Genomic DNA, 27,705 nt, shown 5'->3' on the forward strand with positions numbered 1-27,705 from the left:
GTTCATCTTCACTCCCCAACCTAAAACCCTTGCAAACCCTTCTTCTTCAACCAGCCTCAACTCACGAAGCGAAACCACCTTGTTACCATAACAAGGTAAGAACTAAGCAACAACAAAACCATGGCGCCGCGCTCAGAAAAATCGCAGAAGAATAAGAACAACGACAAACCTAAAATCGATAAAGCTTCTAAGAAAATATCCAAACCAAAACGGGAACACAACGGCGCCTCCGGGAAGTCAGAATCGCTTGCTTTGCAGCTCGAAGACGAGGTTCCCGATTTTCCCCGAGGTAAGCATTGCTCCTTCTATCGTTACGTTAATTTCAATTCAATCTTTGTTATTTATATTTGATTGAGTTTTAATTTGAATTTGAATTTGTTTGTTGTTGTTGTTGTTTGATTTAGGTGGAGAATTTTCTGTGAAAAGAAGTAGTAATGATTATGAGAAATTTGGCGATGAGGATCCGTCGAAGAAACTGTGGAAGAATAAGAAGAAAGGGAAAAAAGTGTTTAGTAAGAGTGAAGACACTGAAAGTGATTGGGGCTTGCTTTTTGGTGCTGGTATCACTGGAAAATTGCCTCGGCGTGTGAATAGAGTTACTCTCAAGGTAATGTTTAGTGATTTGTATGATGGAATGTTATTAGTGGTTACATTTATAAATTTGAAATTTAGCAAGGAACTTCTAGTTAATAAGACTTGATTTATGACCAGTGTGTTGCATGGTAAAAAATTTATAGGGAGAATAGTTTTAAATTTGTTGTGGAAAATTGTAGGTGTAAATTGTGCCTGGGGAGTACAGTTGTAAATAAAATTTTCACTTCAAAGGGTAATTGATAGGAAACATATTTTTACTGCGAAAGTTTGGCAGCAATGAAGCACGGATACTTCAAAAACCCTGCCGAATCGTATCCGATACGTCCCGATACGCCGATACGCTCCGATACGGCTCCGATACGTATCGGAGGAGTATCCGAATTTATTTATTTAAAAAAAAATTAAAATATTTCCGATACGGCGGCGATACGTCTCCGATACTCCTAGATACGTGACTCTTTATTTTTTTCAACAAATTCTTCTTTTTAATCATCCTTTATTACCCTATTAATGAGTATTCATTCCCCAGTCATTCTGTTTATATCCTAATTAATTCTACCATTTTTCAAAATTGATTTTAATTCACGTAAGTTCTTATGATTAGTTGATTACTAGTAATATTTAAAATTTAATTCATACAGTATTAATTATTATTTATTAATAATATTTATGATGAGATGTTTTTGACTAAGAATGACACGATGCTTGCATAATTTCTTTTATTTCAAAGTTTTTTTCTTCTTGTACACCTTGATGAATTGGAAGCTGCTCTATTTACCTATGAGATGTAGAAAGAGATGACATTGATACTATTCCAATATCTTAAATTTAATGTTTTTAACTAATTTAGTAATGTTAAAAATTGTCTTATGAATATGGTTTTTTTAAACTATCATTGAACTAAATGTTTAATTATAGTTTTTATATACGTATCTTCAACGTATCGTATCATGTATTTTTCAATTAGTGACGTATCGCCGTATCGGATACGTGTCGTATCCGATACTCGTATCGTGTCCGTGCTTCATTGTTTGGCAGTGAACATTTTAAAGTGAATACTGTTTCAGTAAGTAGATTGCAGTGCACAGCATAAGTGTGTTGGGTGTATTATTTATTTCCTTTTCTTCGATACATGTTTCAAAGTTTAACAAAAATTAAATTAGAAGAGGAACAATGAATTATATACATGCTAGATTGCTGAAGCAGTATTCTCATGATAATATAGTTCTATAGATTATCCAAACAAAAGCTGTAATTATGTCCCTATTAGTACGTTTTAAGTGTGATAAAATAATAACAAAGAAATACAAAAATATACTGAAATATAGTAACCTGTAATACAAACAGGGGATCACTATTAGGAATTTGGAAAATAAGAGATTTTACTTTTCATGGTTGAGTGCTTAGTTTGTATACTTATTTATTTTATTCTAAATCAATTAGCCATTAAATAATACTTTTATCCTAATTTTACAAGCCAAAATGTTTAAAATGGCTTTGCATTACCTTGAGTGCTTGTCATCTTATTTATTTTCATGTTTTTATTTGGGTTATTGACGTCATACCTTGAGATTCTTTGAGTGCATTGTGCCATGCTTAAAGTTTTTGCTTATTCATGAATGCCAGAATTTAACTCCTGGAATGAAGCTGTGGGGAGTTGTCGCTGAAGTAAATAATAAAGACCTTGTAGTTAGTTTACCAGGGGGTTTACGTGGTATTGTTAATGCTTCAGATGCACTAGATCCTATTTTGAATGACAAAACCGAGGTGTGTAAGGAGCTTTTTTGTAAATTTGCCTAACTTTGCAATATTGTTTCTTGTATTTGTATGCATATGTTTTAGCTTACCTCTTTGTTTCTCTCTCTGTATCATCAGATTGGAGAAAGTTTTCTTTCTAGTGCATTTTCTGTTGGGCAGCTAGTTTCTTGCATTGTGCTTAGATTGGACGATGACAAGAAAGAGAAAGGACACAGGAAAGTTTGGCTTTCTTTGCGTCTTTCATTGTTGCACAAGAACTTCAACTTAGATGTTGTTCAAGAAGGCATGGTATGTCATTATTATATATGTTTCAAACTATTTGTATATTGTAATTCTTTTAACTTGTATTTTTCTCTCTACAAATGTAAGACCTAGGGCTGGAAATGAGTCGATTCGAGTCAAACTCGCCTCAGTTCAGTTCAACTCGTTAAGAATTGATCGAGTTCGAGTTCATCACGAACTTTTTTTCCAGCTCAAACTTGACTCATTAAGAATTGGTTGAGTTCGAGTTCATCACGAACTTTTTTCAGCTCAAACTCGACTCGTTAGAAGTTCACGAACAACTTGGTTCAACTCATTAGGTTTATCTCGTTAGGTTCAACTCATTAGGTTTATCTCGTCAGGTTCAACTTTTCACGGACTTAAAAGTAATTTTAAAGTCTATTTTTGTATATATATTTGACATTTTAAATTAATATTTTTTAAATAAAAATAACATGAAAGTATTAGATTGGAATTTATACGATGTTGATTTTATTTGTATAATTATTTGTAGAAATATTTTGCTCACTTGAGAATATAAATTATCCATTAAAGCTTTTAGACTAAAATAAAATATGGGACTGAGATTTGGAGCAAATCTTTAAACCTACTCTTAAAGACAATATAATATATAATCTATCTCATATATAATCGAGTTGACTCATGAACCTAACGAGTCGAATTATGTATAGTTCAAGTTCAACTCATTTAGTTAACGAACTTAGTTTTTAGCTTATATTCAGCTCATTTGGTTCATGAATCTAGTTCAACGATTTAATTTTCGAATCGAATTTTGAATTATTTTCGAGTTGGTTCGGTTCATTGCCAGCCCTAGTAAGACCTATAATGTTGTATGAAATGGAGCGTTGTGTACTAAAAGAGGGTTGCTATTCTTACACTAAATAACTTACACTAAGTATTTACGCCATCTAAAATACAACAAATATGTGCTTTTTTGTATTGGAAAAGGTGAAGAATAATTATTAAACATAATAAAAGGAATCAAACCGTATTTTCATACGGTGTAGTCGTAAAATGTAGTGTAGGATTATCATTCCCTGTACTAAAAAGCCAGGACAAGAATAACCACCTTGTAGTAGAGATGATAATTGTATGAGTGGAAATACTCAACGATATAGGACTAGTAATGATAAAGTTAGAGAGATGGGGTAGCATCTACTTGTAGAAAAGTGGTTAAATATCAACTTGGGTGGTTTGGACACGTGTGGAGAAGACATGTACATTATATAGTAATGAGAGTTGATCAGATGGACGGTAGCCCAATCACTAAAAGTAGACGAAAGCCAAGAAAAATTACGGAGAATTTATTAAGAAATACTTAGAGGAGGTCTATGATTTTGCTATCAATGTGATTTATCATAGAGCATTAAAAGCGTTGTTTGATCCATGTAGTTGACTCTAACTTGTGGGATAATACTTGGGTTGTTGTGGTTAATCATGGCATAGCTACCAAGGAAAAAAGCTATTAAAATTTTATGTTTAATAATGTTCTCAATGACATTTGCGAAATCCTATGCTGATGTTATGCCCAATGAGAAAGAAGTGGGTCCATGTGAGCCTCTGGTGCATGATGAGAGAAAGGGGGTTAGAGAATGGAAGGTTTACTCTAGGAGGGGTAGGAAGGGAATAGCTGGTACTAAATGAATGACGTGGCATGGAGGGTTGTTAGAGGCTGTTAGCAGATTCCAGGATATAGGAGAGAATTGTAATTGGAGAGAGACATTCTTGAGTTTGTGAATTCAGTTATGGTTAGGAGGCACTAGCTTCCTAAGCGAAGCAGAGAGCTCTAGGCAGTTAGGGTGTGAGCTAATCTGTAAATCTCCCTTTAGTTAATCAGTAAAATACAGATTCCTCTTTTTCATACTTGCTGCATTATTATTGTTGAAACTTTGTTTCTGTTTTCTCTGGTACGAAACAGCTGGCCCTTCAGCTTATATTTTTTGAGTATATTAGAGGCAAGATGTACTCTAGTTTCTAATATTAAAACTCCTATATTTTTTCTGATTAGGCCATCTGTATTTTTATCTCTAATATACTGATGGAAATGTTTTAATTTATATGGATCTAGGATTTAACACAGTGCATGCGCTTAAATCATGATTCATTTATTGTAGATTATGTATTCATAGCTTATTGTGTTGTCTTCTCTATAGTGCTCCTGTTTGCTCCACAAAATAAGTTTTGGATGAAAAATATGAGTTTGATGTTTTTTTCTGAAAACAACCCCTTTAAAGCAGTTATACTACGGTTTTGCTAATTTAAGTAAGGAAATATGCAACTTATGTGTATTGAGGTCCAAGGCTCTAACATATTCTGTACTTCTAAATCAGCTTTCATAATTAATAAAAACTTCTCTGCTGTCCGTAACTTATTCATTCTATTATGCTATTTTTATTCATAATGATAATTGCTATGCATTTATTTAATAATGTAATTTGTTGCTCATGATTCATATGCCATTTCAGCTGCCTGAGTCTCATTAGGACTTGGTGAGAAATGCAATTTTTGATTTGTTGTACTATATATATATATGCATATTCAGGTCCTTGCTGCATATGTGAAAAGCATCGAGGATCATGGTTTCATTCTTCATTTTGGTTTGCCTTCTTTCACGGGATTCTTACCTAAAGGTAGCTCTACAACTAAACATCAGTGAACTGTTGCAAATGTTGTTGATTCATCTTGCTTTGCATGGGCTTAGTATATGATTTTCTCTTCCTTTTTGTTGTTTAAATACTTGCAGAAGGCTGGAATGGAGAAGTTAGAATTGGGCAACTTGTGCAGGGATTGGTCAAGAGTGTTGATAAAGCTCATAGAGTGGTTTACTTGAGTTCCAACTCTGATAAAATGTCCAATAGTGTGGTATGATTTCTTTCTATTAATTATGTCGTCTAATGGTGTCTCTTTTATGGTTCTCATTTTCCATTTTGATTGGTTATTTTCTTTGTGCATTTGGTACAGACGAAGGATCTCAAAGGCATGTCAATTGATCTTCTAGTTCCAGGAATGATGGTTAATGCCCGTGTGAAGTCAATCCTTGAGAATGGTGTAATGTTATCATTTCTCACATACTTCACTGGAACGGTAAGTGCTCCCTGCAATTCTATTAGTAGGGGTTCATACCAGAAAGTTGTAAATACTAGAGACTATATTAGGAAATGGGACATCAAGCTCCTTACAAGCAGAGTTAGCCCCTGTTAATGTAAATTAGAGAAGAACATATAGCCAGATTTCCAGAACATAACCATGGATGTGCTATTATTCTACAGTGAAAAGAATAGTTCCACCCACCATATTCCTTACTTAAATATGTTTTCCCCTCCTGCCTTTCCCCACTCTTTTTTCATTTCTATATCTTCAATTCTCAATTCTAGCATTATAACATATTTCTGCTTTTCACTCAGCACATGTAGCTGTCCATGTTACTGCCTTCTCTCTCTCCTGAAACCATTTCTCACTCTCCCTTCTTTCTTACATGACCCAGTGTTTCCACTTAGCCCACTCTACTTCAGCCTATTCTTCTTTTTTCAAGTATACACCTGTGTTATACAGTTTGAGTAAATAATTTCTTCTTGCAAACCAAACATGCTCACGACTAATTTTTGGGTCTTCTAATTGCAGGTTGATCTGTTTCATTTGCAAAATATATATCCTGCAGCAAGCTGGAAGGATAAGTACATTGAATCTCAGAAGGTACTGTTGAATGCAACAACCTGCACCACACTCAATGTTGGAAATCCTATCTCACTACTTGTCCTAGTTATTTGCTTGATGCACCTTAATACTTTTGGTTCAAACTCTTCATGTACTATTTAGCAATTTAATTTCTGTACTATGTAGATTGCGTTGTTTTTACCTCTGCATTAATTTCTGTACCTTGACAGATGTTCACACATTTAGAGTTTGAGATACTGTTCATGTCTTCTCAGCTGATGCTGTCTTTTGTGCTATTATGTGGGTTTTGATTTCTATGTTTGTTAAAAAGTTACATTTCTATGTTTTAAGCTTCTTTCATGTTATCTAGGTTGTTTGTCGGATATTATTCATTGATCCATCAAGTAGAGCTGTTGGTTTGACGCTGAATCCACATCTTGTTCAGAACAGGGCCCCTCCTTCAGTAAGTTTGGCTGTCTTAAATTGGTACTGCTCTAAGTTTGGGATATTTCATCCCTTGAAATAGATGATACCTCTTTTTTACTCTTGTTCTCAGTAGTAACCACTAACCATTAAATGTGGCTACAATTTATGCATATCCTGTGTCTAATGCTTCTGAAGTTAGATTGTTGTTGAATATGATTTGGAGAAACTCCTGTTGGCGAAAAACAGAAATTAATAATATGACCTAAATTCTATTAGCTGAAGGAAATTCTCCAATGCTTTTGATAGATTCCTTGCACAAATCTCTTTTACAACAATATGTCGTATCCCTTGAACTAGTTTATGCAATACATAAATTCCTTGCACACAAGTACTAACGATAAAGTCTCAACTCTTTCTGTTAAGTCACGGGGAAGCCTAAAAGGATGAGCTTTCAGATAAGTGGGTGTCTAGTAAAATATTGTTGTGTCTTACAGAGATTCTGATTTTAATTATCAAATACACATAGGAATTCCGAATTCCAACAATTTAATTAGTTTGCATTCTGTTATTTTACTGGTGTCTACTAATGCACTCTACCTTACTGGTGTGAAGACATTCCACTGGTGTTTTCATTGTAAGATTAAAGTCTGTTAAAATTTATTTTCTTGGTTTTTGTTAGGTTTAGCTGCTCTGTTATAAGCAGTAATTTAGTTCTGTGTTGCTAAGTTTGCTAGTTTCTTTCACATAAGCTTTTTTATTTTATTAAGGTTTCTCTCACTCTATTCAACAACTGTTTTTTGGATATTTAGTTAAGGCGGTATTCTGTTTACTTAAGTTTATAGTCATGTATGCCGTTTTAGTTTGAGGAATCAACTTTGTTGTGCAGCATGTTAACATTGGAGATATATATGAGAATTCAAAAGTTGTCAGGGTGGATAAAGGATCAGGACTATTGCTCGAGGTTCCATCAATTCCAGAGTCAACTCCAGCTTTTGTCAGTGTATGTAGCTTCTGGATAACTTGTAATGTCAGAAATTTATATATGAAATTTGAATGGTCTACAATATCAGTCAAGCCTTACCCAGTCAGGACAAATGAGAATAATTACTGAGTTTATTGGTGACAGATATCTGATATTGCTGAAGAAGAAATTCAAAAGCTTGAGAAAAAGTACAAGGAAGGAAATCATGTCCGTGTTCGGATTCTTGGGTTAAGGCATTTGGAAGGACTTGCTACAGGAGTTTTGAAGGTTGTAACTGTACTTCCATTTAATTTGATTTAAGTTAATTTAATTCAATCTCGTAAAGATGATAAATTGATAATTGCCATAAGCTTTTTTTATATTTTAATATTACACTTGCTGCACACACTTTTGTTGCCCGACCACCTTTAGTATATGCTCAACTGTTTTATTATCTATTAAAAATACTATCAAACTTATATGATTATCTTTTCGTTTGTTTATAGGCATTTGAACTTCTAGTAGCTTGGTATTATATGGAATATAGGCATTCTTTTTATACCCCCTCTTGACTGCTGGTTGAATTATTTTTATCGTCACAAGCATTTGGAAATAGCTGCATATTATATTAATCTCTTGTGGAAATCTAAGTAGATAGTTGTTAATGTTGATGCTCCTGCTAGTTATTTTAGTGCTCTCTATATGCTATAATGAATTTGGTCCATATCATTTCTTTTCAAAGTTAGTTTTTTCAACACGTTTCTTTATAATCCTATATTTGATTGCTGCCAGCCTCATCATTCATTTTCTGCTCTTATGGTTTGTTTTGTTTCTGTAATCATTATTTGTTTTCATTTCTCATTTTCACCCATAATTAGAGAAATGTCGCCTTGCTTTATTTTGAATCTTATTTCCAAAACTTTGCATATGAAAAATGAAACAAAAAAATTTGTGTCATTGTTCCCTCTATACCAAACTTTGAAAACAATAAACAAAATGAAAACTAGTTGTTGTATCTATGTATAATAATATTTAGTGAGGATATCATGTTAAGGGAGATTTCCTCTAGAATATTGTAGACTTAGTATCTTTGTTTTCAATAGCGTCTGTAGCGGCTCTTAGTCTGCGATTGTGAATAGAAGGAATCATGCTGGCCATATAGTGAGATCATTTATGAATTCATTTGTATTTATTTTAATTTTTTATACTTAGATGAGTTATTTTAAGCTTTCGAGGCTAAAACTGATTTGATTTATATTGGACTTGGATATTGGTAACTTTAAACTTTGATTATTGTCTTTGAACATGTCTTTAATTTTGTGTATTCTGTTTAAGAGCTTTTATATGAATATGGTATAAATTTCTTGTATTGTTTCCCTAAACGTCGACACAGCCACTATACTGCTACTCCCTGCGCTCCACCATTGACTACATAGCTCTGTAGGATGCTTTCGTTTCATTATATTTATTTTTTCACATCATACAGGCTAGTGCTTTAGAAGAGGCAGTGTTTACTCATTCTGATGTCAAACCTGGGATGGTGGTGAAGGCTAAGATTCTTTCAGTTGACAGCTTTGGTGCTATTGTACAAATTCCTGGTGGTGTGAAGGCACTTTGTCCTCTTCGACATATGTCTGAATTGGAAATTGCAAAGCCCGGGAAAAAATTCCAGGTTATACTGTAGCTACATGTGCATCTTAGAATTGTCAGGTTTTTGTTAGTATAGCCCATTGACTTGTTTTGTCTCAAGTCTGAGATGAGACTGCTGAGATACTTCATGACTGAAGTCTTTGCTGGATTGTATAACAGGTGGGAGCTGAATTGGTGTTCCGTGTGCTTGGATGCAAGTCAAAAAGAGTTACAGTTACACACAAGAAAACCCTTGTATGTTTCTCTACTTGCTAACTTTTTTTTCCAGTTTATTCATCCTTTACATGTGAATAAATGAGAGTATTTTTTAAGATTTTTTTCCAATTATCTTTGAATATGCTTTTTTTCTTTCTCTTCATTGCCCTCATCGAATAATATTTTTTGAGAGTATTTATTATTATTTTTTCTCACATATTACTTCCATATTAAATATTGAACCAGATATATGCTATTTTTTCAGGTGAAATCAAAACTAGATATTATTAGCTCGTTCGTAGATGTGACCGATGGTTTGATAACGCATGGATGGATAACAAAAATTGAAGATCATGGGTGCTATGTACGATTTTACAATGGGGTCCAAGGATTTGCTCCCAGGCAAGTCTAAGTTGTCTGTTCAAACAATCTTTAACTATTAATAATCATGTCATGATCTCAATTATATTTTATGTTTGCTTAAATTACGAACTTTTTGAAATTAGTACTATACTTTTGCTTGCTTATTAGTTCTCTTGGAGGAAAGTTAACAACTGTGTTTAAATTAAGTTTTTTGTATAGATGTTCTGTGTCTATACACACTATTAGTTTGTTATTGGAATATAATATGCAGCAAAGTCTTATTTTCTGCGGTTGGTTTTGCCCTCTTAAACAATTTAGTAATCTGTAAATAGCATATTGTAATGAGGGAATGTTGACAAACTAATTTATTGTTTTTGTTATGATGTATGAAGTTGAGTACTTCTACTTTAGTGATAACAATAGTATTCTTCTTCTCCATGGTTAACGGGGCGAATTTCTTGCATTTTTGGTTTACTCAATTTTAAAGTGGAAGAATCTCCATCTGTTTTAGCTCGTTTTTCTTTATCCTTTGCATGCATTATGCTCCATTTTCTATTTGGCATTTTGAAAACCTGTTGACTTTATGATGTAACATGTTTGACTACATTCCACAGTTGATTTAAATATTATTGGTATTATCACTTCATGTATGATTCTACTTTCCATTCTTACAAACCTTGCTAGAACTATCTTATTTATTGTTTTGATTTAAGAGCAGATCTGAACTCGGACTAGAGGCTGGTGGTGATCCAGGTGCAGTGTATAATGTTGGACAAGTAGTAAAATGCCGGGTCGTTAGTTCCATTCCCGCTTCCCGGAGGATCAACCTTAGTTTAATCATAAAGCCAACAAGGTTTGCTTATTTTTTATTTTCTGTTTTGCTTGTTTCCTGAACCATTAAATTGTTGCTAAAGTTTCTAGTGTATAATTCATTTGAAGTCTTTTTATGGTTGGATATCTTAGGCGTATAGGCGTTGATTAGTTTGAGATAATAGTGTTTTGTTTCTATTTTTTAATTTCTATTTTCACTTTTCCTTTTAGAACTAAAACATTGTTTTCAAAAATTTGTCCGGGAACGGGAAGCACCAAAATCGCTTTCATTAGTGTTTTTGCTGTATCCTATACAAATATTTGAAGATGTTAAATAAAATGAAACAACTAGTTGGGTTGAGGTAGGGTTTCTGAAGATGATTTATACATTTGTTAGAAGTTATGCTAATCCATTGTCTATGACAGGGTTTCTGAAGATGATGTGGTTACACTGGGTAGCATTGTTTCTGGAATTGTTGACCGAGTAACATCTAATGCTGTAGTTGTTTATATCAATAGTAGTGGTTTCTCCAGGGGTACAATATCTATGGAGCACCTGGCAGATCATCATGGTAAAAATTCCCTTATGTTTGATTAAGCCTGTCCTATTGTTGCTTCCTCTTAATGGAATGACTAATTGTAGCCACTTACATGCAGGTCAAGCTACTTTGATGAAGTCAGTATTGAAACCTGGGTATAATTTTGATCAACTACTGGTTCTAGGTACATTCAAATACATCTAGTCTGCTCTCATTGTGCATGCTTCTAATCCCCTCTACCCTATATTTAAAAATGACTGTTAATTGATCCCGCTTCTGTCTCTACACCATCCTTCCATGTTTGCTTACATATCCTGATACTTTGTCACAATTTTGTTTGTTAGTTGTTGTTCTATTACGTGCATATCAGCAAACAGCTATCTCCTTTAATTTACCTTTACCATGCCAATCACTCAATAGCATTGTAGAGTTTATTCATCATGCATTTTAACTCTTATTACCCGATACATTCAAGAACGCAATACATATGCAATGCTGTTAAATAGGGGTGTTTTTTTTATTAATTACCTGTTTGGTTTTCCTTTTTATTGGCATTAGAAACTTTATTTTTTTTGCCTTGTATTTTCCAATTATGTTCATTATCTACAATGTGAGAAGTGCCCCATACATATAAATAAACTTGAAATGCTAAACTAACTAACTCAGTTACAGTTAGTTAGGGACCCGCGAGCAATCTATTTGGACTCGGACTACTACAATATTTGTAGTAGCTAGGATTACTTTGCTATTCAATGCTATACTCCAATACTATGCTTGTTGTTATAGAGTTATTATTTTGTATCGTTGATCAACTTTTATTCTTTCTTTAAGTGATGATAAGTATTAATGGGTGATTATGTCTTTAGTTTTGACTTTTATTTTTTTTTAAGTTTGAACATATCTGGGTGGTATCATAGCAATTATTTACTGAAAAGTGCTATTTTAGTATTTTTGATGTAGCACTCACTCTGGATTCCATTACTGGGATCATAATTATTGATGTGCTTCCTTTTTGTACTAAACTCGTGTACTAGACCTAGAGTATAAAAATAAACCAAGACATCAGTGTTTTATGTCAAGGCTTCATATGATTCCGAATATTATTTCTTCCATCTTATCCTGTTTAATTTGAACCGGTTTCACTAAGAAATGCATGTACATAGTGTGAAACAGAAACTAATTTTTTTTATTCTATTTCCTTGATAACTGCAAGGTTTCGTCTCGTTATTCTCATTGTCTTTTTCTTTTCCCAGTCATATATAAATGTCTTGTTTTAATAAATGTAGATTTTAAGGGGAACAATATGATTCTGTCTGCCAAAAGTTCGCTTATCAAATATGCTCAGCAAATTCCTGCAGAGATTAGTCAGATGCATCCTAACTCAGTTGTACATGTAAGCGATGACATCAAACATATGAACTGCTTCCAGTACTTTATTGATGGAGCATATGTCCTTTTATTTATTTTTGTTGGTTGCCTGTGATACTATTGGTGTATTTTTATTCTTTTCTTTTGATGTTAAATTCATGTGTGGAACAGGGTTATATATGTAATTTAATTGAGACAGGATGCTTTGTTCGTTTCCTTGGTCAATTAACTGGCTTTTCTCCGAGAAATAAGGTATTCAGTTTTTCCATATTATCAGTGGTTCACTCCTTTCTCTCTCAACATTATCTTGCTTCATGTTAGGCATATTATTTAATTTGGTATAATCATACTCTTGAATAGGCTGCAGATGACCAGAAAACCAATATTTTGGAAGCCTATTTCATTGGGCAATCAGTTCGCTGTAATGTATCCAATGTTAGTATATTTTCAGCTTGTAAATTTGTCATTGCATTGTTCAGGTTGAAACAAAAATTTAAACTCATTTTTCCCTGACAGATTAACGGTGAAACTAGCAGAGTAACAGTCTCTCTAAAGCAGACATCTTGTTCTTCAGCAGATGCATCATTTATTAACGAGTACTTTCTTATGGATGAAAAGGTATGGACAATTATCAAATATCTATATGATGTTATTGATAGTCTAATTTTCATCCTTCTACTTATTTTGTTTAGAGGAATGCTAGCAACACTCTCTTTTCAACACTCTCTCTACCTCTTGCTTTTTTATTGGTTGAAACACATGTGAGTCCTACCACTTTATGTGGGATCCATTTTCCAAGTGAGGGACCCACATGTGTTTCATCCAATAAGAGAGTGAGTATTGGAGAGAGTGTTAAAAGAGAGTGTTCCTAGCACTCCTCGTTTGTTTATGTCTATAAATATTGGATGTATGCACATGTGACACGGGTAAATCTATCCTTGTACTATTTGTAAACAATCAAAAGGACAGGCCTCTAGGATGAGCATTATATGCCATGTAAATGTGTTAGCACATTGTTGGTTTAATCATTTTCTGACCGGTCCAATTCCTTGATATTTTGCTTTCATTTGGTTCATTTATTCTAATTAGAAAATTGTCTAGGGATTACTTTGTTCAGCAATTAGATAAAGGATTGAAGTTATCATCTGGTTATACCACCTATTTTTATATGGTATTTTTGAAAGGTGATGTATATCCAGCATTACAAATCCAGATCTGTAGATTTTTATTGTTACCCTTTTAATCATCCAACAAACCCCATTGAATTTTGGCAAATTCTGGCAATTTTTCTTATGGCTGCAAGAAACATAATTATATTATTTAATGTAGAAGAACATTTATGAGTTTTTATCATTCCTGCGTGTATATTTTGTTATTTGGTACCCTCCTATTATCCTCTATTAATTCTCTTCTGTGAATCTTTGAATCTAGATTGCTAAGTTGCAATACAAGAACTCCAGTGAATCTGATTTGAAATGGGATGAAAAATTCAACATTGGCACAGTTACTGAAGGGAGAGTTGAGGAAATTAAGGATGTTGGAATTGTTGTTTGCTTTGAGAAGTACAACGATGTTTTTGGTTTTATTACTAATTACCAGTGTAAGTTCTCTCTTCATGTGTTATTTAACTATTAATAAATATATTGGGATGATACTTACTCAAGTGCAAGTATTAATTCTCATTGTGACATGACCCCTCAGTAGGTGGAACTGTTGTGGAGAAAGGCTCTCTAGTGGAAGCGTTTGTTCTTGATTTCGCAAAGGCAGAGCGGCTTGTTGATTTAACTCTAAAACCCGAGTTCATTAATATATCTAGAGATAGAAGTTCCAAGAGTCTTACCAAGAAAAAGGTTGATCATTTGTTTCCTGCATGGCACACAAAAACACACACACACACACAGATTATATGCCATGCAGCTGCATTTTTAATTACATCCTACATTTCCTAACTGGTGCTGCTTTACAGTTTTAGCCTTTATTATTTGTTTAATAACTATTTATGTTTTAGGTTTCTATTTAATTACTGTTTTTTTCCAAGTATACCCTAAAAAATCTGTAATGCAGTCAATTGCTGATTGTAGTAAACTAAATAAAGATATTTTAGTTGGACTACAAATTTATTTATTATTTTTAATCTATGTGCAGTAGCTTTAAATTTAGTAGTTAAGGAATTAACTGTTGGGTATTATCTTATTTCAATCTTTTATTCTCCACTCTAAGAAACTGTTATTTTTTAATGAAAGCAAAAAATTGGAAATTTGATTATGTTATGGTTAAGGATTTATTTCTGGCATTCACTCTTCTCTTAAGAAGGATGGCCTTTTGTTATGATTAAGGATTTATTCCGGGCATTCATTCTTGTTTTAAGAAGGGGATGGCATTGTGAATTCCGCTTACTCCAGCTTTCATTCTTGAACCATTTTGACCAAATCAATATCATATCTTGGTTCCAGAAACGTCAAAGGGATGCTCTGAAGGACTTGGTGTTGCATCAGACAGTGAATGCAGCAGTGGAAATTGTGAAAGAGAACTACTTGGCAAGTGTTCATATCTCTTCAATTTAGCCACCTGTTGGTAAAACATTTTCTTACACATATTTAACATTTTTTTTTTACCTTCTTGTCTGTGATGCAGGTTGTATCTATTCCTGAGAATAATTACACCCTAGGATATGCACAATTATCTGACTATAATACTCAAAGATTTCCGCGGAAACAATACCTAAATGGACAGAGGTGAACAAAAAATTAACTTATCAGTATTTTCCCTCCTTATCACATTTATTTCATCTCATATCGCCAAACCTTTACTCAAAGGTTGGGTCTAAGTAATATGGTGTCAAAGAATGCCAATGTTCATTAATGCCACTCTGTAGAACAGCTGCTACCTGGGAGCTGCCAGACCTGTGCCATCTACATGATACCTTCGTTAAACTAGAATTCTTCCTTTAGTATGTTATAGAGTTGATTGTATTGACTTGTTATATTTTCCTTTTGGGAAAGATTTTTTATTGGAATTCCTGTTTTTGTTACAAGGAAATGCTCCTTATTTTTAGTTTATTTCATATTTCATGTTTTCGTTGACCAACAAAGTCTTGTTTTGGAGTTATGAGCTTGATTTGTTTATTTGTAATCTGTTTTCATTTGTATGAAGGTCAAATTTATTTACCTTGATAAATATCTCAATTTTTTCTTATTTCGTAGCAAAATATACAGCCATTTATTTTATTGTGTTTCATAGGTTACTGAACATGATGTTTATGCTTTTTGAACATTGTTGGCAGATATTTCGTGTTTCTGAATTATACTTTTTACTTCTTTTTCTTGTAATAAATATTATTTTTATTTTGAAGAAGATAATTTGTTTTAAAAAATTTATAGTGGCCTTGTTTTCCACAAGTCATTGCATCACATTTGACTTACACACCGTGTTTTATTTGGTCAGTATTGTTGCAACTGTTATGGCTCTTCCAAGCCCTGAAACATCAGGAAGGTTACTTTTACATCTGAATGAGGCCAAAGGGACATCTAGTTCTAAAAGAACCAAGTCTAGCTATAAAGTGGGATCACTGGTTGAGGCAGAGGTATGTGGGTTTATATGGTACATTTTATTATGTATATGTATATCTATGTTGATTGTTATGTGAGTTTTTATTTATTAGAAGGTCTTAAGTACATGTAACATGTAAGGTTTATTTATTGGAACAAGCAAGGCCATTTAGAACTATGATTAATTTCAATCTATATTTTTTTATTTATTGTTTGTTTTTTAAGAATGTAACATTGTTGAACATGCAAGGTTTCTCCCTGCTGCTTTTTTCTTTAAGCTAATAAAATGTCTCCTGATTATGATTAATTTCAATCTATATTTTTTCTTTAGTCTAATGGATATAATAGTTTTTATGAGAACGCACATCTGAAAATTATTATGCACTATTGATCTTGTTCCATGGATTTTATTCTTGAGTTTGTCCAGATTACTGAAATAAAAACTTTTGAGCTGAAACTGAAGTTTGGATTTGGCTTACACGGCAGGGTTCACATAACAGAGGTAACTCTACTGCATTTACTGGGGCCAATATTTGAGCTAGCATTTTAAATTGTAGATTTGATGTATAAAATGAGCAGGCTCTGTTGTTTTGTGGCTTTGAGTGTGTAAGATATATGCGGCGTTACTCTGGTATCCCGTGCTTTTTCTGGAGCAGGAAGTTGTGACCAAGGCCACATGGCCGCAACCTTAATAATGCAGCAATGCTTCTCTTTTATTTTGGCCATTTAACTATTTTAATATGTTCCTCAATAATTTGGTACCTACTTATCGACAGGTACACGATGCAAATGATTTGGAAAATCCATTTTCTGGCTACAAAATTGGGCAAACAGTGACGGCAAGAATAGTTTCAAAGCCTAATGAGGCTGATAGCAGTAGAAATGGATCACGGTGGGAGCTTTCAGTCAGACCTGAAATGGTTACAGGTAAAGGGCACTACTAGCTCGAGCAAGATTTTAATGATTTAAATACTCGTAATATATGCGTTGAAATGCATGTACAGAGAGACTGGTGAATGGTGTAGATCGGTAATATGTTTAATAAGTTTGTAGCTATGGATTGTTCACATTCAGAGTTATTTTTACTGTTAAATTTTTTATTCTAATTATATATTGACAAATTATATGTTCATTACAAGCAAGGGTTGTTAAAATATATGTTCATTAGAAACAAGGGTTGTAATAAGGGTTGTTAAATTTTAAAAATAAAAATGTTTGATAAAAGAACTCACTCTTGAATGGACTTCATCTAGGTATTCATTTATGTTTGGTTTGTCCTAGCTTTCCTGACTTTGCTTTACTAATGAAAATCATCAAAATATTTTAATTTTATCATGACAGTATTACTTGTTCATTATGAAAATCAATTTGAATTCAGGTTCCAGTGACATAGGAGACAATGTATCAGAGAAACTGGACTTTAAGATTGGGCAATGTGTGGCTGGTTATATATATAAAGTCGAAAGTGAATGGGTCTGGTTAGCAGTTTCTCGGAATGTTAAAGCTCAGCTACATATTCTTGACAGTTCTACTGAACCCAATGAGCTCAAGGATTTCCAAAATCGATATCATGTTGGAAAACCTGTTTGTGGTCATGTTCTGAGTATCAACTTGGAGAAGAAGCTCTTGCGGTTGGTTCTACGCCCCTTCTCTACTCTCCTTCTCAGAACTGATGAAGAGCCACAAACTAACCTTGTGAATAAGGAGTTGACAGCACATATTCATGAAGGAGATATTTTAGGAGGAAGGATTAGTAAAATACTTCCTGGTGTTGGAGGACTGCTTGTACAAATTGGTCCTCATACATATGGAAAAGTGCATTATACTGAACTTACAGAGGAATGGGTGCCTGATCCGTTGTCTGGATATCATGAAGGGCAGTTTGTCAAATCTGTAGTTCTTGAAGTTAGCAACACTGTCAGGGGTACTGTTCATGTTGACTTGTCATTACGTTCTTCAAATCTAAGGCCTTTGAAGGATTCAGCAGAGGTTCACAGCAACATGTAAGTACTGATACTTATTGATTGATCTATCTATATACAAGTAGTACACATAGGCCTTTATGTACAGTTGCTATTTTGATCTATCTATATACAAGTAGTACACATAGGCCTTTATGTACAGTTGCTATTTTACTCACATTTTTAAACCTTAATGCGTATTGCTATTAACTAATATATCTAAAATGTTTCCTAGTTTTTAATATTTTATCATGTGTGACACTGTGACTTGACACAACAGTTTCCAAGAATTGAAAATTTTCCTGAAATGTTTTTGCCATATTAAAGTTGTACTGTTTAATTATTATTGGTGTTTCTTTCCATGGGCTGATTTGAAACATCAATATTCCCCATTCTTATTCAGCCAACCAATCATGTCTTTTGGTCCGACTTTGTTGCCTGTGAATAACATTGTTGTGGGCAATTCTTTATAACACAACATAAATGTATTATAAGAAAAATTCTACTATTCTAGTACTCCTCCCCAAGCTAAATATTAGTAAGCTTTAAGCTTGTTGGAAATATACCCTTTGAAAGATAGGATATTACAACCAGCCTTCAAGAATTGCACTTCCATAATATTAGCCTAAACTAATCATAAGAGATAATCTAACGTATTAAAGTTACAAATTGATATTACGAGATAGACTAAGATACTATATCATAACATAAATAAACTTAAATTTGTATTTAGCCCTAACTCATCCCTACAATCCCGGCTTGCAAGATGAGGATTGTCTCCACTTATAAACATATTTTCATGCCATACATTGTCCTCACGTTCAACACTATTGTGCTAGGTTCGTGGATATAAATGGTGGTGGCTTGATAACGGAAACCTAGATAAATTTAAGATATTGAAGCAAAACATTAATATATTATGAGAAATAAGATATTTTCTAATATTCTAACTTCCAACTTCGAATGCGATGTCCTGAAAATGTCAGTTTTGTAAAGATGAATTGACCCAACTCAAAATAGTCCCTCACGTCCAACACTATTGGGCTAGGTGCGTGGATATAAATGGTAGGTGATTTGTAGCTGAAACTTAGAAAAATTTAAGATATTGAAGCAACACGTTAATATATTATGAGAAATAAGATATTTTCTAATATTCTTACTTCCATTTCTGAATGTGATATGTCCTAAAAAAATCGGTTTTGTACAGATGGATTGACCTGACTCAAGTTTGTCTCTTTTGTCTATGCTTTTTATTTATTTTAATTGCATTGAATTTGTAGTTTAATTTAACTGACTGATTTATAACCTCTAGATTGTGTTATACAATAGTATGATTGTGTCTTTGTGTTATACCCAATGGTTTATTTACTAATAAGATTTTAATTACTGATATTTTTAGGCGTGCTATTGACAAATGTGTGGAGAAGATTGAGGATCTTCACCCTAATATGGTTGTAAAGGTACATAGTTTATTTTTCTTCAGTTACCATTGTTGTTTCGGTTTTGCAAAAGCTGCCAAAATGAGAGGTTTGTACAGACTGGGATGTTAGATAGAGTTGAACTGTTAATAAAGTATCACATTCGTCACATATTTTAACAAGCAGTCGTACTTTTTGGAAATCTACAAAACTTCCCTGATAGTTGATATGATGAATCTTGTAATAACTTAATAGGCCATACCATCTCTATCTTTTTTTTACCCGATAGCAAGTGGTCCAGTAGATCTTGAAGTAAGCTCTGATACCATTTTAGAATTGTAGTTGAGCTTACTCAACCTAACAAAACCAGCTTGAAAGATAATGTTTTCCCCCACTTATAAACATATGTTTAGGCCATATATTTTCTGATGTGAGACTCTTTACAATATTAAAGTCTGTCCTAGAATTTTTATTAAGGCAGCTGCATTTGTCTAGTCATGGGCATGAGGAGTGTGATAAGATATTCTTTTTTGGGCTCAATAGTAGAAACCTGTGGATATAAATGGTGAGTGACCCGATAATGGAAATCTGATAGCAAGTGGTCCAATGAATCTTGAAGTAGACTCTGATACCATCTTAGAATTGTATTTGTGCCTAATCAACCTTACAAAACTAGTTTGAAAGATGAAGATTGCCCCTCGTTATAAATATATGTTTAGGCCATATATTATGTGATGTGAGACTCTTAACAGTATCGAAGCCTATCATAATTTTTTCACTGAGGTAGCTGCATTTGTCAAATCATGGGCATAAGGAGTATAGTAAGATATTCACTATTGGGCCACCTGCAATTGTCCATACATCATAAGTCCAGTCCTGTTGGGGTCTGGATGTAAATTTATGAAACATTTTTACCTGAAAAGAGTTGTAAATAAATGTGGTTGAGCCTAATTCATCCATACAAAACCGGTTAGTAGGGTGAGGATTGCCCCCACTTATAAGCACATGTTCAGGCCATATATTGTCTGATGTGGGACTCTTAACACACCCCCTCACGCCCAGGACTAGACAATTGGAGCGTGAAAATAAATGGTGGGTGGCCCGATAGCGGGCGGAAACCATAATAGGTGGCCCACCGGATCTTAAACGAGACTCTGATACCATGTAAATTGTAAAGAAATGTGGTTGAGCCTAACTCATCCCTACAAAACCGGCTAGTAGGGTGAGGATTGCCCCCACTTATAAGCACATGTTTAGACCATATATTGTCCGATGTGAGACTCTTAACTAGAGATTCTTCCGTGATGGGTTGCCTTATTGAAATTTTATCGTTGGTCCTCAAATGCATTAGTTGCATTTTTTTTCTTTCCCATCTAATTATGGAATTTTGATTGTTTGTATTTATTTAAGCAAGTATTATTTTGGACAGGGTTATATTAAAATTGTCTCACCTAAAGGATGCTTCATTTTGCTCTCACGGAAGATTGAGGCAAGAGTTCTTCTATCGAATCTATCCGATCAATTTGTTACAGATCTTGTGAAAGAATTTCCTGTTGGAAAACTTGTAATTGGCAGGTAACCATCATTCTATTGTTTCTCTTCATTTTTTAATGAGCTAATTCATAATATGTGCTAAGGAAGTAAGTAACAGGGTTGTAAGTGTGGAGCCTCTCTCAAATCGTGTTGAAGTTACATTGAAGACATCAACTGTTTCCAGTACATCAAAATCTGAGATCTCTGATTTGGGTAAATTTCATGTTGGAGATGTGATAAGTGGCAGGATTAAGCGGGTTGAATCATTTGGTTTATTCATTGCAGTTGACAACACAAACATGGTAACTTTACATCCTTTGAAGCCATTGGCGAACCATGTTTCTTTATCAAAATAAGACTTGTATTTTTTTCTATACTTTTAAATTTTAACTTTCTAAGCATGTACATTGTGAATTCCTTTAATTTCATGGTTTTACCTATTTCTGAATTTGTATGAATCAAATGGTTTTTCCAGCTTCTTCTGTTGTATTTATGTAATATTATGATTATCTGCCTCGCGAATCTGAATTTGATTCAGTGAGCTCACTTGATTATTATGAATTTTTCAATTGCCTAGGTTGGATTGTGCCATGTTTCGGAGATTTCTGATAATCATATTGAGAACATTGAAGCAAAGTTTGGAGCTGGAGAGAAAGTAAATGCAATAGTATTGAAGGTAATTCTAGTGCAAGGTGTTTGATATTTTACTGCTTTATATCATCTCTACCAGAGGAAAATTATTTGCTGAAGTGCAAGTTGCTTATATATCTTTGGTAAAGAACAAATTAGTTATTATTTGGTGTATTTTCATGGTCCCTTTTAAAACATTACAGTAATTTGTTAATATTTTATCTTTTTAATGGATCATTATCTTGAATTCTTAATTGTCTTCCTAAATTACTAATTACTTGCATTTTCCAAATATGTGTTATCAGGTAGATGAAGAAAAACACAGGGTTTCTTTGGGAATGAAGAACTCATATTTGATGGGAGAAACTGTTGTCCAAATACCTTTAGATGAACGGTCCAATGAACCTAATGGAGATGGAATAAAATCTATGTCTACTACAAATAGTAGTTTGCTTGGACCCTTAAATACAGAAGTTGAATATGAAACTGATCAACTCCCAATTCTTTCACAAGCAGAAGAAAGGGCCTACATTCACCCACTTGATGTTGTCCTTGATGACTTTGATCAACTTGAAGAAAACAACACAAATAGTACTAGTAAAAGTGGAAATAAAAAAGACGCTCTAACTGAAAAGCAGATAAGGCACGAAAAGAAAAAGGCAAAGAAGGAAAGGTTGATATATGATGCTTGTATTTATTTTTCTTTTGTTCTGTAAAATTATGTCATTTTTTATTGTTTTTAAAATATAGCACAATTATGGTTGTACAGGAAGGAAGCAATAGACAATGAAGAGAAAAAATCACAGGAGAAGGGTGTACCAAGGACTGCTGATGAGTTTGAAAAGCTGGTTAGAAGCTCTCCCAATAGCAGTTTCAACTGGATAAAATACATGGATTTCATGATTTCTTTGGCTGATATTGAGAAAGCCCGCTCAATTGCTGAAAGGTACATCTTAAAGAACATGATTTTGAGTTTGGAGGATGCTTAAATCTTATGAAATGAAAAAACCTATAGTATTATTTAAACAATCTTTCTTGAGTATAGAATTTGATTGAATTAGAGAGAGACTGAAGTGTAAAACAAAGGGTAGGTAGGAGTTGATTTTCCTCCAACAGAAAATAATAGAAACAGCACCACGGTCAGGGGCCAAAGAGGGCCATACTCTGAATGCCATTCTAAAGCTAATCCTTGGCCAAAAAGGCTCTTGATTTTTGTATATTTGTTTATTTTTGCCATTGGTTTGGTCATTTATTGTTTGAATATTGAACCTTCAGCTGTTGGAGAAATAGAGAACTGTATTATTTAAGCATGTAATCTTGTACACCAAGTTCTAACATTAAAATCATGTCAGTTAAGAAGATCTTGGAAGTAATTATTCATATGACAGTGAAGTTAATTGATTTTTTTCAGTTTTTTTTAAGCATTCTTTCATACACCGTGTTTCCTTACTTTTGAAGTGAAAAGACAAGTTTTTTCCCCTGTTCCATCAGATTCTTTTTACCCTTAACTTCTTACAAGTATTCGATCTTTGTGAATATCAAATAACTCTTTATCCTCCTGCTCTCTTGAATTTGAAGGGCTTTGAGAACAATAATTATCCGAGAGGAGAATGAGAAGTTCAACATCTGGAAGGCCTACTTTAATTTGGAAAATAAGTATGGAAACCCTAAGGAGGTAATAATAATAAGAACATGTAATTTAAGCTTTTGCTTGCCACTATTCTTGTTTTGTGTATAATTATTCCAAATGTTTGTGTAGGAGGCTGTTATGAAAGTATTCCAGAGGGCCATACAGTACAATGATCCCAAAAAAGTTCATCTAGCACTTTTGGAAATGTTTGAGAGGACTGAGCAGCATAGTTTAGCCGATGAACTTCTAAATAAAATGACAAAGAAGTTCAAGCATTCTTGCAAAGTATTACTTCAACTTATAAATATATATCGTACCTATGCATGTATATGTATTATGGAACTTACTTTACAATGGGCTGTAGGTTTGGCTAAGGCGAGTACAAAATCTTTTGTTGCAAAAGAAAGATGATGATGTTGCTGTTGTTAAACGTGCTCTGTTAAGCCTTCCACAACGAAAGCATATCAAGTTCATAACTCAGACAGCAAAACTCGAATTCAAGATTGGGCTTCCAGATAGGGGGCGATCTTTGTTTGAAAAACTTCTACAGGAATACCCGAAGAGAACAGACCTTTGGAGTGTTTATCTTGATCAAGTACACATTTTGCCATTGTATTTACTTTGTTTTCCTTTTGCACAAATGATCATAACATTCTTGTTTTCTTGACAGGAAATTCAACTTAAAGACAAGGACTTAATTCGGGCACTTTTTGAAAGGGCAATCAGTCTGAGCCTCCCACCTAAAAAAATAAAGGTGTGTGCATATATCTATATATATCACCGGTTTTGTTGATATTGTATTCTGTTAAAACTTATTTGGGATTTTCCTGTCTTGATTTGCAGTTCTTATTTAACAAGTATCTTAAATATGAGACGGATCATGGTGATGAGGAACAAATAGAATCTGTGAAGAGGAAGGCAATGGAATATGTTGAGAGTTCTATGGCTTGATTTAAAATTTCTGCTGCATTTGGAGCTTGCTGCCATATTTTTGAATCTAGTTGGTTATAACAAAGAATGCATGGATGTGAACTTAAGGTAAGCATCAAATGTGCACAGCAAGAGAAAGACACGCCCTTGACAATTTTGGTTGCATGTTAGGGGTGAGTTTGAACATTAGAGCAGAAAACATAAATTAATAGATTCTTTTCCTGACTTTTGCCCATTTTTTTTATAATAGTGAAAACATTCTAAATTATTTATAGATTAGACAATGTTGTAATATTAGATTTTGTTTTATTACGGTTAATTTTATGAATGAAATCAAAATGAGTACCCGCATTTGTTCTGGTATGGGACGCGCATTTGTTTTAAATGTATATTTTTTTAATAGAAAATGTCTGGTACCCGTAAAAAAAAAATTGAATGTATAGAAAAAAATCTGATACCCGTAAAAAAATATTAATTGAATGTATAGAAAAATGTCTCGTACCCGTAAAAAATAATAATTAAATGTTTAGAAAAAAGTTTGGTACCCGTAAAAATATTTAGATCAATAAGACTATGGTAATATATCCAAAAATAAATACTAAAAAATTTAGTAATATAAATAATTATAAAAACAACAAAATGTATTTCGTGTTTGGATTGATACATTAATTTTAAATATATTTAATTTAGGATATTACAATTTTATATTATTAATATTTATTATAAATCTGAAACATATTTTTATTTATTAATTATGTACAATTGTATATTATTTTTCTCATATGATTGATTTGTTAAGTTAAGAGTCTTTGTTAAGAAAATTTGTATTAACTACTTAATTGAATGTGTAAAAAAATTGATATAACATACACTTATGAGATTACATTGTATAGGTCAAATCATAGCATAGCTAGGTTGAAAAGAGAAAAGAAAGTGTAAAAAGAAAAAGAAAACATCATTGCTTGGTTCCATCTTTGTCACTATTTTGTCTCAATCTCAATCCAAAGATACTTTAGGTTGGAAAGAGAAAAGAAAGTGTAAAGAAAAAGAAAACATCATTGTTTGATTCCATCATTGTCACTATTTTGTCTCAATCTTAATTCAAAGATACTCTAATTTTACATTCAAGTTTAATTTGTGAGTTGAAGATCTTGTAGTGTACTTGTAGCTTACCCTGACAAAGTACAAAAATAGTGTCATGATTACAAAGGTAATAATTTTTGAAACGATAAATTATCATCATATTAAATTCAATAAAATTATTCTTAATATTAAAGAATTAATAGTCAATAAAGATAATATATTTCATCATTATTTAGTCATACATTGAATTTAAGTATTCCATTATTATTTTAATGAAAAATAAATTAAAAATAGTAGTTTATGAACGAATTTACCACATAATTATAACATTTATTGTGCATTTCTTAACGGTTCCACAATCCTTTTATTCTTATTCTTAAAAATATTAAAACATTTACTTCAAATTTGTGTCTAAGAATATAATAGAGAAACGTTCCTACATGCATTAATTTATTTTAAAAATAGAAAAAAATAAATTAAAGTATTTAATTTAATTTAATTACATTCATTATTTTTAAACTTTTCATGTTTGATATGATACTACTATTAGTTCAATATTATTATTGTTATATCAAAAAAATTATTTCACACAACATTCATTTCTATCATAAAATGGTCAACCCTTTTTTCTCTTTCTTCTCTCTTAAGAGATCAACCCATAAACATATCCAATCAATTTCTACTGCATCATCTATTACATTGAAGATGATGAGGTCATCACAAATTTAAATTAAGAATTATTCTTCCATGAGAACTTTCTCTTCCACCACTTTATTCATATCCTAAGCCACTTATTTCTTTTATATATATATATATATATATATATATATATATATATATATATATATATATATATATATATATATATATATATATATATATATATATATATATATATATATATATAATGTAAATTCAATTGTGAACCATTATTAAATTAAATAAATCAACAATAATATAACAACCAAAATAGAAACATGAAAATAATGGAGAATAAAAAAGCGAAGAGAAAATTGTATATGAGGCATTGTGTGTTGTTGTTTGTGTTTCTGAAAAAAGTTAAAAATTAAAACATAAAAAAATTTGTTCATGAATATGGACATATGATTTTCATGATAAGCTTTGTAATATGTGTGAAGTATATTATTGACTTGTCAAACCAAATAAAATTTTTCACAAATATTAATAATCATAACCATTCACAAAGTAAAAATACATACAAGAGATTTAAAGGAAACTCGGTATCCGTCCATATCTTTCTTTCAGAACATACTACCTTTTATGCTTTTAAGATTCATTGATTTAAGACTATAATTTTATTTTGAAATTATTTTTAATTTAAAATACAATAATTTTATTGATGTCTTTCTTTAAAAATTTAAAATTTGAAACAATTTTATTTTTATTTTAAAAATATGTCTTTCAGTTGTGGACTGCGGAATTGTCACCAGTTTATCATGAGAATTCAAACAAATTAGAAAAGATTAAAATATAATTGGAAAAAGTAAAAAATAAAAAATGGAGAATTCAATCAAATTAGAAAATATTAAAACATTATTAGTTATTTTTATAATTTTAAACTTATTGAAAAACTATTTACAATTCTAAAATATAAAAAAAATAATTTGACCAATTATTACTTTCAATTCTTAATATTTAGATATTATTTTTGTTTGATTATTCATAAAAGTATTAGAATCAATACTTAATTTATCCCCATATATAAATTTAAATATTTTTTTTTTTTAAGATCTAGTCAAATTTAATTTAAATATTAGGATCAATAATTTTTTACCAATAGTATATTTTTTTCATTTATAAAACTATTTGTATCAGCAATATAATTTTTCCATTTATAAAGATATTTGTATCGGTAATATATTTTTTCCGTTTAAAAAAATATTTGGTTCAACAATGCATTTTTAATTGTTATATAATATATGTCAAAATATTGAAAAAATATATGTTATTTTATATAAAATTTTAAGTTATTGTATTACAATTGAAAAGAAAAAAAAATCCATTTTCAAAAAATAAATTTTATGACAACAATTAATGTTACGTCGTTGATGTGTCAGCTTGCAAATGCATCATGGACATATTGCATATTTTTAGAATTATCTATTAAGCAATCTTGATTTTAAAAAAATCAATCTGTTTAAGATGCAAAATTATGTATTACATTATATTATCATAATTAAGTATTTAATATTTACTTTTTCTAGTTTCAAAATTTTTAAATTGAAATCCTTTAAATAAATTTCTTTTAGTACAAATAATACAAAGAAAAAAGTAAGTTAAAAAAATAATATAAATTAAAAATATAAATATGATGAAAGATATATTGTTGAAGGAAGTGAATATATAAAGAA

General features: G+C 32.0%; 1 protein-coding gene across 1 annotated transcript; it reads left to right on the forward strand.

The window, feature by feature from the left end:
* Positions 1–24,697, forward strand: LOC131631869 (rRNA biogenesis protein RRP5-like). Its single transcript, XM_058902640.1, has 40 exons — positions 1–289; positions 405–607; positions 2,221–2,361; positions 2,470–2,640; positions 5,177–5,264; positions 5,378–5,496; positions 5,596–5,718; positions 6,256–6,327; positions 6,659–6,751; positions 7,601–7,714; positions 7,841–7,963; positions 9,162–9,347; positions 9,485–9,559; positions 9,786–9,922; positions 10,602–10,736; positions 11,120–11,265; positions 11,351–11,416; positions 12,519–12,625; positions 12,772–12,852; positions 12,961–13,035; positions 13,117–13,218; positions 14,032–14,200; positions 14,302–14,450; positions 15,054–15,137; positions 15,235–15,335; positions 16,045–16,183; positions 16,576–16,650; positions 16,925–17,075; positions 17,527–18,151; positions 19,509–19,569; positions 20,957–21,102; positions 21,179–21,362; positions 21,638–21,736; positions 21,996–22,363; positions 22,460–22,636; positions 23,269–23,365; positions 23,450–23,605; positions 23,685–23,915; positions 23,991–24,074; positions 24,164–24,697. The coding sequence occupies exons 1-40, from the start codon at positions 121–123 to the stop codon at positions 24,269–24,271; spliced, it is 5,730 nt and encodes a 1,909-aa protein (XP_058758623.1). The 5' UTR covers positions 1–120; the 3' UTR covers positions 24,272–24,697.
* The last annotated feature ends 3,008 nt before the right edge of the window (positions 24,698–27,705 follow it).

The sequence above is a fragment of the Vicia villosa genome, unplaced genomic scaffold (genome assembly GCF_029867415.1).
Source record: "Vicia villosa cultivar HV-30 ecotype Madison, WI unplaced genomic scaffold, Vvil1.0 ctg.000879F_1_1, whole genome shotgun sequence".
NCBI classification, from domain to species: Eukaryota; Viridiplantae; Streptophyta; class Magnoliopsida; order Fabales; family Fabaceae; genus Vicia; species Vicia villosa.

Excerpts from the sequence above, each read along its gene's own strand:
- LOC131631869 (XM_058902640.1), top strand. The coding sequence starts at position 121 with ATGGCGCCGCGCTCAGAAAAATCGCAGAAGAATAAGAACAACGACAAA. Across the intron at positions 290-404 it reads GGTTCCCGATTTTCCCCGAG|GTGGAGAATTTTCTGTGAAA; the intron begins GTAAGCATTGCT and ends TGTTTGATTTAG. Across the intron at positions 9,923-10,601 it reads GTCCAAGGATTTGCTCCCAG|ATCTGAACTCGGACTAGAGG; the intron begins GCAAGTCTAAGT and ends ATTTAAGAGCAG.